We start from the raw sequence: 11799 nt of genomic DNA on the forward strand, positions 1-11799 counted from the left end.
GGAACTGAGGCAGAAATCCTAGAGAGGGGCAATAACCTTCTTTTTTTAACCCCCTGCTTGGTTAAATCCAGCTGGAGGTCCATGTCTGGAGGCAGAATGAGATCATACAAGGTTTGCAGCACCTTGGATTTCCTGCTCAGTCCTGTGATCACTGGAGCAGTACATTAATATTTTTGTATGGACTGAATATCTTCAGAGGACCCCAGTTGCTGGTGGGATCTGGGATGGGATTGATGAGCTCTATTTCTGGCAGGGGATAATGAAATCCTCTGAGGATTCCAGGTGAACCAGTCCATTGCTGACAGGTTTTCAGGAGCACCAGTCCCATCTACCTGTCCTGCTGTTTAATAAAAGCAGTCCCAGTTGGCTTTTGGATGGAAAGCAGCTGCTGCTGCTCCTGCTCCTTGAAATCATGAGACCTGAGATCTTTGACATGAGGAAAAAGGGGGGTTTCTGCACATGGAACAGGTTTCCCATTGCTATACATCTGTTTCCTTTCCACATGCAAACGTTTTCTCACTTATTGCAGTGGTTTTGTCACTTGGATTCTTCAGGGTGGTTTCCCCATATCCTTCTGCTACATATTGCAGGTTGGGCTTGTGATTGGCAACTGAAACACAAACACACATTTATTATTATTATTATTATTATTATTATTATTATTATTATTATTATTATTATTATTATTACTACTACTACTATCATCTGCAGAAATGCCCCAAAGGAATTAGTTTATGTTGGTTAAAGTTTTTTACCTTGTCCATTCTTCTCGTGGCCTGGACTGTCTTCATTAGATCTGGATTTATAACTCTCCAGTGTCTGCTCTGAAACATCATTTTCTGCACAGAAAACAAGTGTAATTACGAGAATGATTTTTTTCCCACAACTCTTTCTCACCCTCTGCCTTGAGCATGAAAATTCTGAGGGTCCAGTTATGAAATGGGGGTTCAATCAACCTGACCAGTTCAGGCTTAACACAGCAATTCCATGGTCAATATTCCAGGGCCATCACCCACCTCTCTTCCACACTCCATGAGCTTTTTTCAGCTTCATCATGAAAAGCAGGACAATGATGAGCAGCACAAAAATCAGGGCAGCCACCAGGATTGGCAGCAAGAGGTCCTTCTCCTTCTTTATGATGCCTTTGGGTTTGGGATCTTGCTCTGGAACAGAGGCAAGGGGGTGTTTGTCTTGTGAAATGTCCTTTGAGCCTCTGGTAATTAACACAATAACCTGGACCAGGCCAGATGAACGTGATAGAGGAGCAGAATTCACCTTATTTGACTTAATTTTAGGATATGAGGTCAATTTTTTTATTGTATGAATAAGAAAAACCGATTGAAATCGGTGGACTTGTGCTCTGGCACAACAAATAGCAAAATTTAGCTTTTTTTTCCCCCTAGATGATACAAATGGCTGTGTTTCTGTGGTCTCCCCCAAAATTTACAAGCCTTACAAACATTACCCTGGTGCGCTGACAAAGGGTTTGGAGGGGGAAATGTGGTCAGAGACCCAGCCTGGTGTCAGAAAGCTCCTTTCATGTTTGGAAGCTCATTAAGGAGTTCCTACCAGCAGTGAAGGTGGAAGTCACTGTGGTGTTTTCACGTGGCAGTGGGGCTTCTGTCCTGGGAAGTTCCTCTGTTGTGACATTTCCTTTGGATGCTGTCTCAGACCCTGGAGGAAAGGAAAGGAGAACAATATTTCTCTGAAGGACCAAGAGATGCTTAAGAAATGCTTATTTTCCCAGCAGCTTTGAAGCACCTGGGACTTCCCCTGACTTAGAGCTTTGTGCTCACTCCCCTGATTCTGGATTTTGTTTAAATCTGAAATTTTGTGAACAGAAAATCCTCAGAGTCTCTTACACATTGTGGAACTCAATGGTTCCCCTTTGCAGCCAAATTAAAACAAAGCTGAGCTTTGACTCTTTGGTCATTTGGGGGCTTTCCCTGTCCATCAGTTTGCTTCCTTTGCTGGGAAAACCAGGAATGAGTGTGTATCCTTCTTCTTAAAGGAGATATTTTGGTGTTCATATCCCTGGCTACTCCTTTAGTGTCTTCACAGCCCCCAGAGGTGCAGTCCTAGTGTGACAATCCCTGTCCTTTGCCATCACCCCCCGTGTCTGATGATGTAAATCGTACCATTGGGGTCACCATAACCCGAGGAACCTCCCAATTCTTCATCTCCTGATGAAGCTGCTGATCCTTCAGGCCCTGCACAGATAGAGAGATGAGTTCTGACTTTCTCATGGGCACAGACAATACATCCTTGTGTAATTAACTTTGATTTGTAAAGCTAAAATGATGATGATGATGCACCAAAACTTTGCATTTTCCTCCCTCTCAGGTGGGTGAGCACACCTTGTGAAAACCACACAATCACAGAGTGGTTTGGGGCTGGAAAAGACCTTAAAGACCAACTAGTTCCACCCTTAAAAGATTCAGGCTCCCCTTCCATGTGTGTTTATCAACACATGCATGAATTGTTTATCGTTCTGTGGTGTTTGTAATCAGCGATGTAGCACTTTTGAACAAAAATAAACAAAGAGTTCGTGCATTTCTAAAGCAGCAATTGACTTTTCACAGCAGGGACCTCTCGTGCCAGGCAGGCACAAAACCCTTGGTGGGGTTTGGCCAACTTCTTTGGGCAGTGGAGCTCTTGATTCTGCTGGAAAGAACTCGGTAAGTGCAGCGTGGTGCAGGCACAGGTTTGTGTTGTTGCACAGTGCCATCTAGTGCAACCCATCCAGAGGATCCCAGCCTGGATCCCACCATCCTGCTGCATCTGAGGAGAGAGGCTTTGGCTGCCTGCATGGCTGGAAACTGGGAAAGCAAGTGATAAATGCTGGGTTTAATGCTCCACAGTTCTTTGCAACGTGGGATGTAAAGCTGTTCTTGCAGCATTTCCACCCCGGTTCGATAAATTCATGGGACAGAGACCAAACTTACAATCAGATGTGAGATCTGGTGGGAGGCTTTGCTGGGTTGGTGTTGGTGCTGAGCTGGAACCTGCTGGACTCTCTGGTGCTGCAGGAGGGCTGGTTGGTTGTTTGGACCCTAAAGGAAGCCCCCCCCAAACACGACAGAAATCAGAAGACACACTTTGCCACTTGAACTGAACCTGGAAAAGCTAAACCTGCCCTACAAGCTCCATGCTCTGGGCTGTTTGGGTTCTCTGTCTGATCTTGGGTTACACTCACAGTCCGACTCTCCCACCCTCAGTTTCCCTGCTCTCTGAATATATTTAATGCTGTGAAATGAGGAATAAAATGAAGATGAAGCACTATTATGTGTGTTTTTAGAGCAGAGGCTGTGCTGCTGTTCAGACCTGACCCCGAGGAAGAACTCCAAATTCTTTTTGCCCCAGGGAACCTTCTCCTTTAAAAACAGATTCCACACACAGGGCAGCAGACTCTGGGCTTTGGCTTTCCCTGTGTATCTGTGCAATTCTGACCCCCTCAGAGCAGTACAATAGGAAGGAGCTTGGAAGGAGCTTGGAGTACCTGTCCTGGGGAGGTCCTGGAAGTGGAAAGATGCCATCAGCTTCTCTTCCCTCAGGGCTGGGTGGTGGATGATGCAGCTGGCTGTGGCGTTGGGCCCGTAGGAGAGGACTCTCAATGTACTGGTTGTGCTCCATTTCTTCCCATCAGATCCCAGCTCGTGCTTGGTGTCACCTGAACATTTCAGAAAACACTGAAGTGCTTTCTAGCTGAGGACAATTGGATGAAAACCTGTCCAGAGCCAATCTGCTTCACCTTGCTGTGCTGAAGCAGCACCTGCTCGCTGTGCATGAGTGGTTTGTTGTGCAAATGGATTTCAGGGGAGCCCAAAGGTCAGGTTTTCTTCCTCCCAGCTGTTTTAAGTGCAGGCCTGGCTGCGCTTCCTCTGCTCAACCCAAACCCCAAACCTCTGCTCGTGCCGTGACTCACACGGGGAAATTCCCCACACACCATCTGGAGTGAAATGTTCACACACCCACTGGCAATTCTGGGCCTTACCAGACACAATAAATTGCTTTCTGTGGGACGCTGGGGAGTCTCAGTGTCAGACAATATTCCCAGACTCTTCTCAGTGGTGCCCAGTGGCAGGATGAGGAGCAGTGGACATAAACTGAACACAAGTTCCACTTCAACAAGAGGAAGAACTTCTTTCCATGGAGGTGGCAGAGCCTGGAACAGCTGCCCAGGGAGGGTGTGGGGTCTCCTCCTCTGGAGACATCCCAAACCCACCTGGGTGTGTTCCTGTGTCACCTGCCCCAGGTGACCCTGCCTTGGCCTGGGTGATCTGCAGAGATCCCTTCCCACCCCAGCTATTCTGGGATTCTCTGTGCTCTGCAGCACAACTGAGATCGAGAAGATTTTCAATTCTATGTGACACCCAAGGGCGTTGAATTTGTGTTTTAGCAGCTGTGCATTTGTTACCCCAACCACAAAAATAAAAAAAAAGATTTTTGTGCAATATTTGTGCACATCGAGAAACGTGCACAGTTAATAGTGATGGGCAACAGTTACATTTGTACTAAATAAATATTTCTGTAACAGTTCTCCATCATCCCTGCAGTGCAGGTTTGACTTTTCTCCTTTTCCAGCTGGGGGAAGTCAAACACAAAGATTCATTGCCTTGCCAGAATGAATTAGGGAGAGCCGTGGAACCTGTCTGATGTAGCTCCTACCCCTCCAGGTAATACTGACTGTGTTTATATGATTTGGAAAAAGAAACATGCATTTCATGTGACACAGAGATGTGTTTGAACAGCCCTGGTGGAGAGGGAGGTATTCTAGATGTGGTGGCACAATAATTTTGACTGTCTGTTTATAATGTGGAGGTTCTGATGCTTTCCCTTGATCCCTTAAATGAAAGAAATTCCTTGTTTCCAAATCAGCCTTTGCAAATAATTACTGTATCACTCAGACCAGTATTTCCCAACCCTCTTTTCCATCCCCAGCAGGGTCATGGAAGAGCTCCAAAGGCTTTCAGAGTGGTTTTTGCTGGGAAGGAACTAATCTTTGTCAGCAACAGCTCAGTAATTACAGCTGATTTGCCCCTGCTGGGCCCTGGTGGAACTCAGGTGATGCTCGTAATTAAGATTTATTAGCTGTTTTCTGAATAGTATAAATATTTGCAGTAAGTGGTTAAAGCTGAGGATGGAAGGGAAGTCACTCCAGGCCTTCAAGAAGGAAGAGCCCAACTGTTAAGGTAAGTGGAGAAATGCTTTGTTGGATTTATGGAGATGTTTAATGTCTGAGTTGTGCGTTGTGATGCCACAAATAATTGACTTTATCAGGCCAGAACTGAGGTTGTTTCTGATTTGAGGAAACCCCTGGTTTTAGAAAAACACTGTGAAAAACATACATGAAAGCTCAGGGGTGGTGTGTTGCTTCCCTGAGCACTTTATTTGCATTAATGCCTTTGTGTCTGGCAGCCTGGGTTTTTTTTATTCACTCCTGATTTCTCTCTGTGTTCAGGCCAGCACACTTCCCTGTTGTTTTCTTGAGCCTTAGTTACAAAAAAGCCTATCTTGGGGGCAGAGGACTATTACAGGCTAAGCTTTGAATATGTTGCTTGATGATGCAAAATATGAGTTAATGTGTGAAAGAAAATGCATTTGCATCTGGGAGTGTTTTTCTCACACTTTGATACAGTTGTGCACCAGAGATGATAAGGCAGTGATTTTTAGAATAGTGCTATTTATAGTGATCTGAGAATAGCAGCTCTTTATATAGTTAAATGAGCAGAAGGGCTGCTGGTGTGTGTGAGCTGCTCAGCAAAGCTGAGGCAAATCTGGCTGCTGGTTCCAACAGAGAAATATGGTTATAATGGATTTGTTAACAGACTTTGTACTGGGGGGTTGAAAACTGTGTCTCCGGGGGTCTGGGCTCATTTCATTCCAGTGGAATTTCTTGCTCTCCAGGGGTTTTGGTGCCAGGTGTTGCTGTTCTGTGCTGAGTTTGAGTGAAGCAGAGGAGCCTCTCCCTTGCACAGACGCTGGGATTTAGTGCTGCCCAGGCTCCAAACCTGCCCCAGGTTGTACTAAAGGAGTAGTAGGGGATGAGTAGTGGTTCAAACTGATGTGTTGCAGAAGGTGTTTCACCCTCCAGTATTTTTAAGCTGCCCAAGGCTGGTAAGAAGGAATTGTTGGTGATCAACCCTGGTCCTTGAGCACTCACCTGGGAGCTCCATCCCGTTGTCCAACAGCCAGGTGACCCGGGGCTGGGGTTTGCATCCTTGGGTGTAGCAGGACAGTGTAATACCTCTTTCTGTGTCTTGGGATACTTCCAGTACTGGGTTAGAAGGAGCAGCTGTGGCAGGAAGATTTAGAGTCAGTATTGGGGCATCTTTCTCCTCAGTTTTCTGAGTGTCTGGGGGGGCTCAGCTGAGACCAGGATGCTGTTGTGTTAAGCACCATTAAAATTCCATGCAAAACTAAAGGCTTGGAGTTGAGGAGCTGGCTCTGTTGTCCTGCTCCTCTGGAACAAGCAGGGGAAGGGACTTACCCAGTACCTCAACAGGCTGGGCCTTGCTTTGGAAGGGTCTGCCATAGTAGAAGCATCTGTAGGAGCCTTCGTCGTGCACTGTGACCTGGGACAGCTGGATGGATAATTCATCCTTGGAATAATGGATGAGTTTGTACCTCTTGTCTCTTAAAACTGTAAGGAAAACAAAACCCAGCGTGCCATGTGTGTTGGTACATGAGAGGAAGGCAAATAATCAAAGCAGTGGTGAATGAGGACAGTTTTTATAATTGAATTTTTAAAATTCCTCACTTGATGTACCAGAGCAGTTTTTAATGAAACCATCTCCTAGGATATCTCTACTCTGCTGTACAGTTCCCTTTCTCTCTCTTGACTTTCTAATCTTTATTTCATCCCTCCTGGCTGACTTAGAGGAGCCCTCAAGGTCAGGCCAAGTTCCTGGACTTTTCCCACCATTGCAGCACAGAAACTGTAACTTTCTGCCCTTAAAATGAACTGAAACTGGGGGTGTGCACCAGTCACGGGGAGAAAAAGACCTCAAAAGCTATCTTTTTATTTTTACTAATTTTTTTTTCAGCTGAGGTTTTTGTAAAAATACAGAGCCTGGAGAAAATCACAGCACTCCCAAAGTGATTAAATACTAAATGATTCTGAGATAACCAGGATGTGTTGTGTTTGTAGCTGCAATGAGGCTGGAGGGAACTGATTCACAAAGTGGTTTTTGGAGAAGCCACGAGACAGAGGCTCCCTGGGGTGACTCAGAATGAAAAATGAAAACTTCCATGTGCAGGGTCAGCTTTGGTTTCTCCTTAAACAGGGACTGTTTTCTTTTGTAATACAAAAGGAGAATATTTGGTGTGCCTGACTTATCCAGGATCCAAATGCTTTGCAAACTCTGGTCCTCGTGGGTGTTGTATCATGTGTCTGACTGAAGGGTAATTGTGGGATGTTGGATTTATGGGGGGAATCCTCAGATGATGGAAGTTTTGTTCCCTTGGGTTAAAATCTGCTGCTGTAGACACCCATGGACATGTCCTTTCCCTACCCTTGTTAAATTGTGTCAGCTCAGAAAACCTCAAGCATCAAAAGGGCTGAAGCTTAAAAGGTGCAGATGCTTAAAACTGGAGATGGACAGAATCAAGTGTCTTGGTCCAAAATTGCTTAGAGTTTGTGGACATAAAGAACCTGTGTAAATAAAAGGGTTTTCCTGCCCTTGCCTACCTCTGTGGTGTAAAATAGCAAGAATACAGATATATGTCAAAAATAGAGATAATTGATGGAGAGAGGATTTCCCTCCAGGTTTGCAGACTAACAGACTGCAAGAGGGGAGAGGAACCCTTGCCTTAGGCTGTTGGGATTTTGGGGGCCTGGATGCCCAAGCAGCACAGGGTGGGTTGCAATAGCCCCATTTCCCACCTGGATTAGCTGTCAGGGGCTCAGCACGGAGTTGTTTTGGATCCCATTTAAACCTGAGGGTTCACACCCTGAGAATACTGAACCTGGGATCTTGGGTTCCCCAGGAAACAGTTCCACATCCATACAGGGGTGAGTCACTTCAAATGGCTAATGGGCACTCATCCCACTTGCTCTTGTAGCTGAGTAAATAGGAACAACAGTTACTCATGGCATTTTCTGTTTAGAAACATTGGCAATATTTAAGGGAAGCATCAGTGAGCTGGTTTGGTGTGGGTGTGACAAGACCTGGTGGCTGTGATTCCCAGAGCAACCTATTGGGCAGTTTCAGTGGGCATTGGGTGCCCAATTTGGATAAATCCCAGCCATTATTATCATTAAAACATACAGGATTTAACAAGGAATGTTTAACAAGGAATGCTGGCTGGGTACTGTGCAAATAGGGAAGGCCAAAGCAGTGCTCATCTTGCAGAGCTGTTTGTTCCAAGAGGAGGAGAGACAGGGACAGAGGGAGGTGAGGTGTAGGGAGGGGAAGGGAATGCAGTAACTGTAGCTTTGGCTTTGTCAGCACATCTAAGAAATCACTGCTTGTTTCTAAAAACTTTCTCTTGGTGCACTCCATCCAACTCCCTGGTGAGCAGGAGGGTGCCCAGGGCTTTCAGGCACATCCACCTCTGTCTCTCCTGTGGGACCAGAGTGGGGTTTAGTGCTGAGCTCTGGGTGCTGGGGGGAACTTCAGTTCACTGCTGAAAGCTCCAGTGCCAGACCCCTCCTGGGGGGGTTTCCATCTCATCACCTTCCTGCCAGAAAGGGCTCCACTGTGAAAGCCCCTGGAGGGGTTGGGTGGTGGGTGAGTCAGAGCAGGAGCTGGGCCAGCCCACCCCGAGTGACCCCCACCCCCGTGGAGAGTGGAACAGCAGCTCTTCACACTCACCCTGCTGGCTGTTGAGAAAAATGGTGAAACCACGAGGGTTCAACCACTGCAGAGCAGAGCTGGGGGCAGCGCTGGGGGGGCTGAAGGTGCAGTGCAGGGTCAGGTCTTCTCCTTCCTTCACAGTCACAGTTTCACTGCCAGCCCCTGGAAACCCCCCTGCCACAGCCCGAGGGGGGGAAAAAAACACCTCTTGAAGTGTGACAATAAACTTCACAATGTTTTGTACCCAGTAATACTGCAACTGTCCTTTTTCCCAAGGGGTTTTTCTGCCCTGGGAAACGTACCAGTGTGGTTGTACTGATATAAATCAATCACAGTCGTTAGAGAGGTCAGTGGGGACTTGTACCACAGGTTTGTGATCAGCACAACCAGATTTAGTTATTAAATGTTATTAACCATTAAAGGATTGGTAGTAGACCCATTTAATGCCCTTGCTCCCTGCATGTTAAAACATTCATTTTCTTTATTCCATTATTGGAACTCCATGGTCTTTGAGGTCCCTTCCAACCCAAACCATTCTGTGATTCTGTAATTCTGTGTTTCACTGAGGAGCTGTTGAACCTGATTTGCAAGTGTGTGAGACTGAGCAACGGAGGATTTTTTTTCAGCACCTCTGAAAAATGAGGCTCTTTTATTCAGAAATCATGATGCTGCAACTGCTTGGAAACTTCTTGCCAAGATAAGATCCACAAACCTGGCCTGGCACAGGTTACTAAAATGAAATTTCATTCTCTTCTCTCAGTTCATTTTACAGTAAAATGTCTTTTGCTCTCTCCAGACATTCTAAGATATATAATGTTTTCTGTGAAGATATTTGACCTGGAATGAATTACCTTCTCCAGAAAAAAGGCAAGCCCTGGAGAAATTACTAAGAGCAGTGCCTGGGTTGGAGTTAAGTAAATAGGCAGTAAGAGGGTTTTGCTTTTTATGCCCTTTTTATGTGTTTTGATTTTATTTTCTGGGTAGCTCTTTGCTGCAAGTTCCTACTGCAGTTTGGGGAAATGAATCTTTCTGGGCTTTGGGAAAGCTTTTCATGTTCTTGAAGATTTTAAATGTATCAGAAATGAAGCTTTTGTAGAGAATCGTTGCTGGAAACTGTTATTTTCCCACTGGAAACAGGGGAAGGACTTGTCTCCCTGTAAGACAATTGTTTCCCAGGGGGGTTTGTGGCCCTTGTGGAAGGAGGTGCAGTGTTGTTTGAGTGGCAGAGGAGGGTTGTCTGTGGTTTTCCATGGGGCCTTTCTTCATCGTGATGGTTTCCTGTCACCCCCAGCAGTGTGGGGTCTTTTCAAATCACACCTCTGGAGGTGAGAACAGCAAGACTGAGCCAGAAATGGGGGTGTTGTTTGCTTTTCTGAAGCAGAGCATACATGTAATTTCCATGGGAGCCCATGGCTTTGCCCAGCCCATGACTCACAGGTCAAATGTTCCCTGCACAGGGGGCAGTTGGACCTGGTTGTGATCTGCAGTCACTGGGGAGTGGGAGATGCTCCTGTGCCAGCTCCAGGGGACAGGGCTTCTTGTGCCACGTGTGCCCCACTTGGAAAAGCGAGGCTGGCATCAAATACAGTGAAATATCCACCTTCTGGGCAAGAAAGAGCAACAATTTTGTGCTAGAAATTGCAGGGTGCACTGAGCAGAGTAATTCATGCCTCTGGTTGCTGTTCTAAGAGCCCCCAGGAAGTGCACTGAGAACTCAGTGCACTGAGATGTGCACTCAGAGCAGAGCTCTCTGAACCTGTGGCCCACACAGACACCCTGTTTAAAGGGTTATTTTTGACCTGTGAGTGGAGCTTGAGTGAATTGTGCTGCCCAAAGCAGCCAGTGGTGGTCAGCAAGATCCAGGTTCATCCTTCAGGAGTCTGGCAGTGAGGGGGGAGAGGGTTTATACTCTGAGCAGAAGCTTCTGAGGGCATTAGCAAAGTATCAGCAGCAGCCCTGCTGTGGTTTCTGCTCCAGGAACTGGTAAGGGAGAGGGACCACACATTCATTCCTCCTGCACAGCTCAGGAGTGAAGCCTGCAGGAATCCTGGGCAAGGATCACTGTCCTGCTGTTTTTTTCCTTAAATCTTTCCCTGTCTGACACAGTCAAATATGAATCTCTCACACTTCTGTGTAGGAAAGAGAGAAGATTAGCAAAGCAGGTATAAGCTACATCCTCTAGCAGGAGCATTTAAAGTGCTTTTCTTTTTGCAAAGTACTTTGCAAGTGCTTTTTAAATTATTCTGACTTTTATCAGCCTCTTTTTCCGCAATGCACACACAGATATCCAAGCTATGGAAAGTAAGCAGTGATCTACTGTCCCAATTTAAGGGAGAATCCCTTGTTATCTCCAGTATGTCACCAGCTGCTGGGAGGTGACTTGGTCTCACAGATCCTGGTTTTTGGAGTCAGCTGAGACTCAGCTTTGGGAGTGGAGTCACAATATCTCGGTGTCAACCAGAAAACAAGGTAGCAAAGCTGGAACTCTGGGAATAGAGCTCTCCAGGCTGGACTGGGCGCAAAGGGGAGGTGGAGCAAAATAATCCAGAGGTCTTACCTTGCACGAGGAGCAGAGCCACGGCGTGCAGCACCCTGGTGACAGTCATGCTGTGCTCTGGGGACAGGCAGTGCTGGCTTCCTCTCTCTGCTGGGGCTGCTGAGCAGCAGCAGGTCCCTTTTCAGCCCGGGGGGAGCAGATTTCCCATGACTTCATCCCCACCGGGGTCTCTGCCCCTTCCCTTCTCGCCGCTGTTCCACTCTCCTCTGCCCCCACCTCACATTTCCCGTGTGTTGGCGACTGCTGAGAAATCAGTGACCTCAGAGGGCCCAAAAATGAAACTGGTGGGCGACAGGATGGGGGGACTTGGAGAGATGCACGGGGGGGGGGAGCAGGAAAAGGTTAAGAGAACCATGACCCTGTGATGCTCCAGCTGCGCCGTGTCCAGGATTTCATTCCCAAAATGGGAAGGCAGAGCAAGGTGGCTTGAAAATCTGACTGTGT

At 46.7% G+C, this 11799-nt stretch overlaps 1 protein-coding gene across 1 annotated transcript; it reads right to left on the reverse strand.

Annotated features, from left to right (window-relative positions):
- Nucleotides 1–450: 450 nt before the first annotated feature.
- Nucleotides 451–11404, reverse strand: CRTAM (cytotoxic and regulatory T cell molecule). The gene is made up of 11 exons (XM_027721022.2): nucleotides 11356–11404; nucleotides 8817–8972; nucleotides 6491–6643; nucleotides 6164–6295; nucleotides 3500–3670; nucleotides 2946–3053; nucleotides 2139–2210; nucleotides 1570–1674; nucleotides 1017–1163; nucleotides 756–839; nucleotides 451–610 (listed from the first exon to the last, which is right to left on the reverse strand). Exons 1-11 carry the CDS (start codon nucleotides 11402–11404, stop codon nucleotides 480–482), a joined length of 1308 nt encoding a protein of 435 aa, XP_027576823.1. The 3' UTR covers nucleotides 451–479.
- Between the last annotated feature and the right edge of the window lie 395 nt (nucleotides 11405–11799).

Source organism: Pipra filicauda, unplaced genomic scaffold (genome assembly GCF_003945595.2).
Source record: "Pipra filicauda isolate LSUMZ 115617 unplaced genomic scaffold, ASM394559v2 scaffold182_size1470994_pilon, whole genome shotgun sequence".
NCBI classification, from domain to species: Eukaryota; Metazoa; Chordata; class Aves; order Passeriformes; family Pipridae; genus Pipra; species Pipra filicauda.

Bases quoted from the DNA above. Each gene is read 5' to 3' on its own strand.
- CRTAM (XM_027721022.2), bottom strand. From the start codon at position 11,404: ATGACTGTCACCAGGGTGCTGCACGCCGTGGCTCTGCTCCTCGTGCAA. The intron at 6,644-8,816 runs GTGAGTGTGAAG...TTTTCCTTACAG, and splicing joins TTTTCTCAACAGCCAGCAGG to TTTTAAGAGACAAGAGGTAC. The intron at 2,211-2,945 runs GTAAGTTTGGTC...CTATCTGTGCAG, and splicing joins ACCAGATCTCACATCTGATT to GGCCTGAAGGATCAGCAGCT.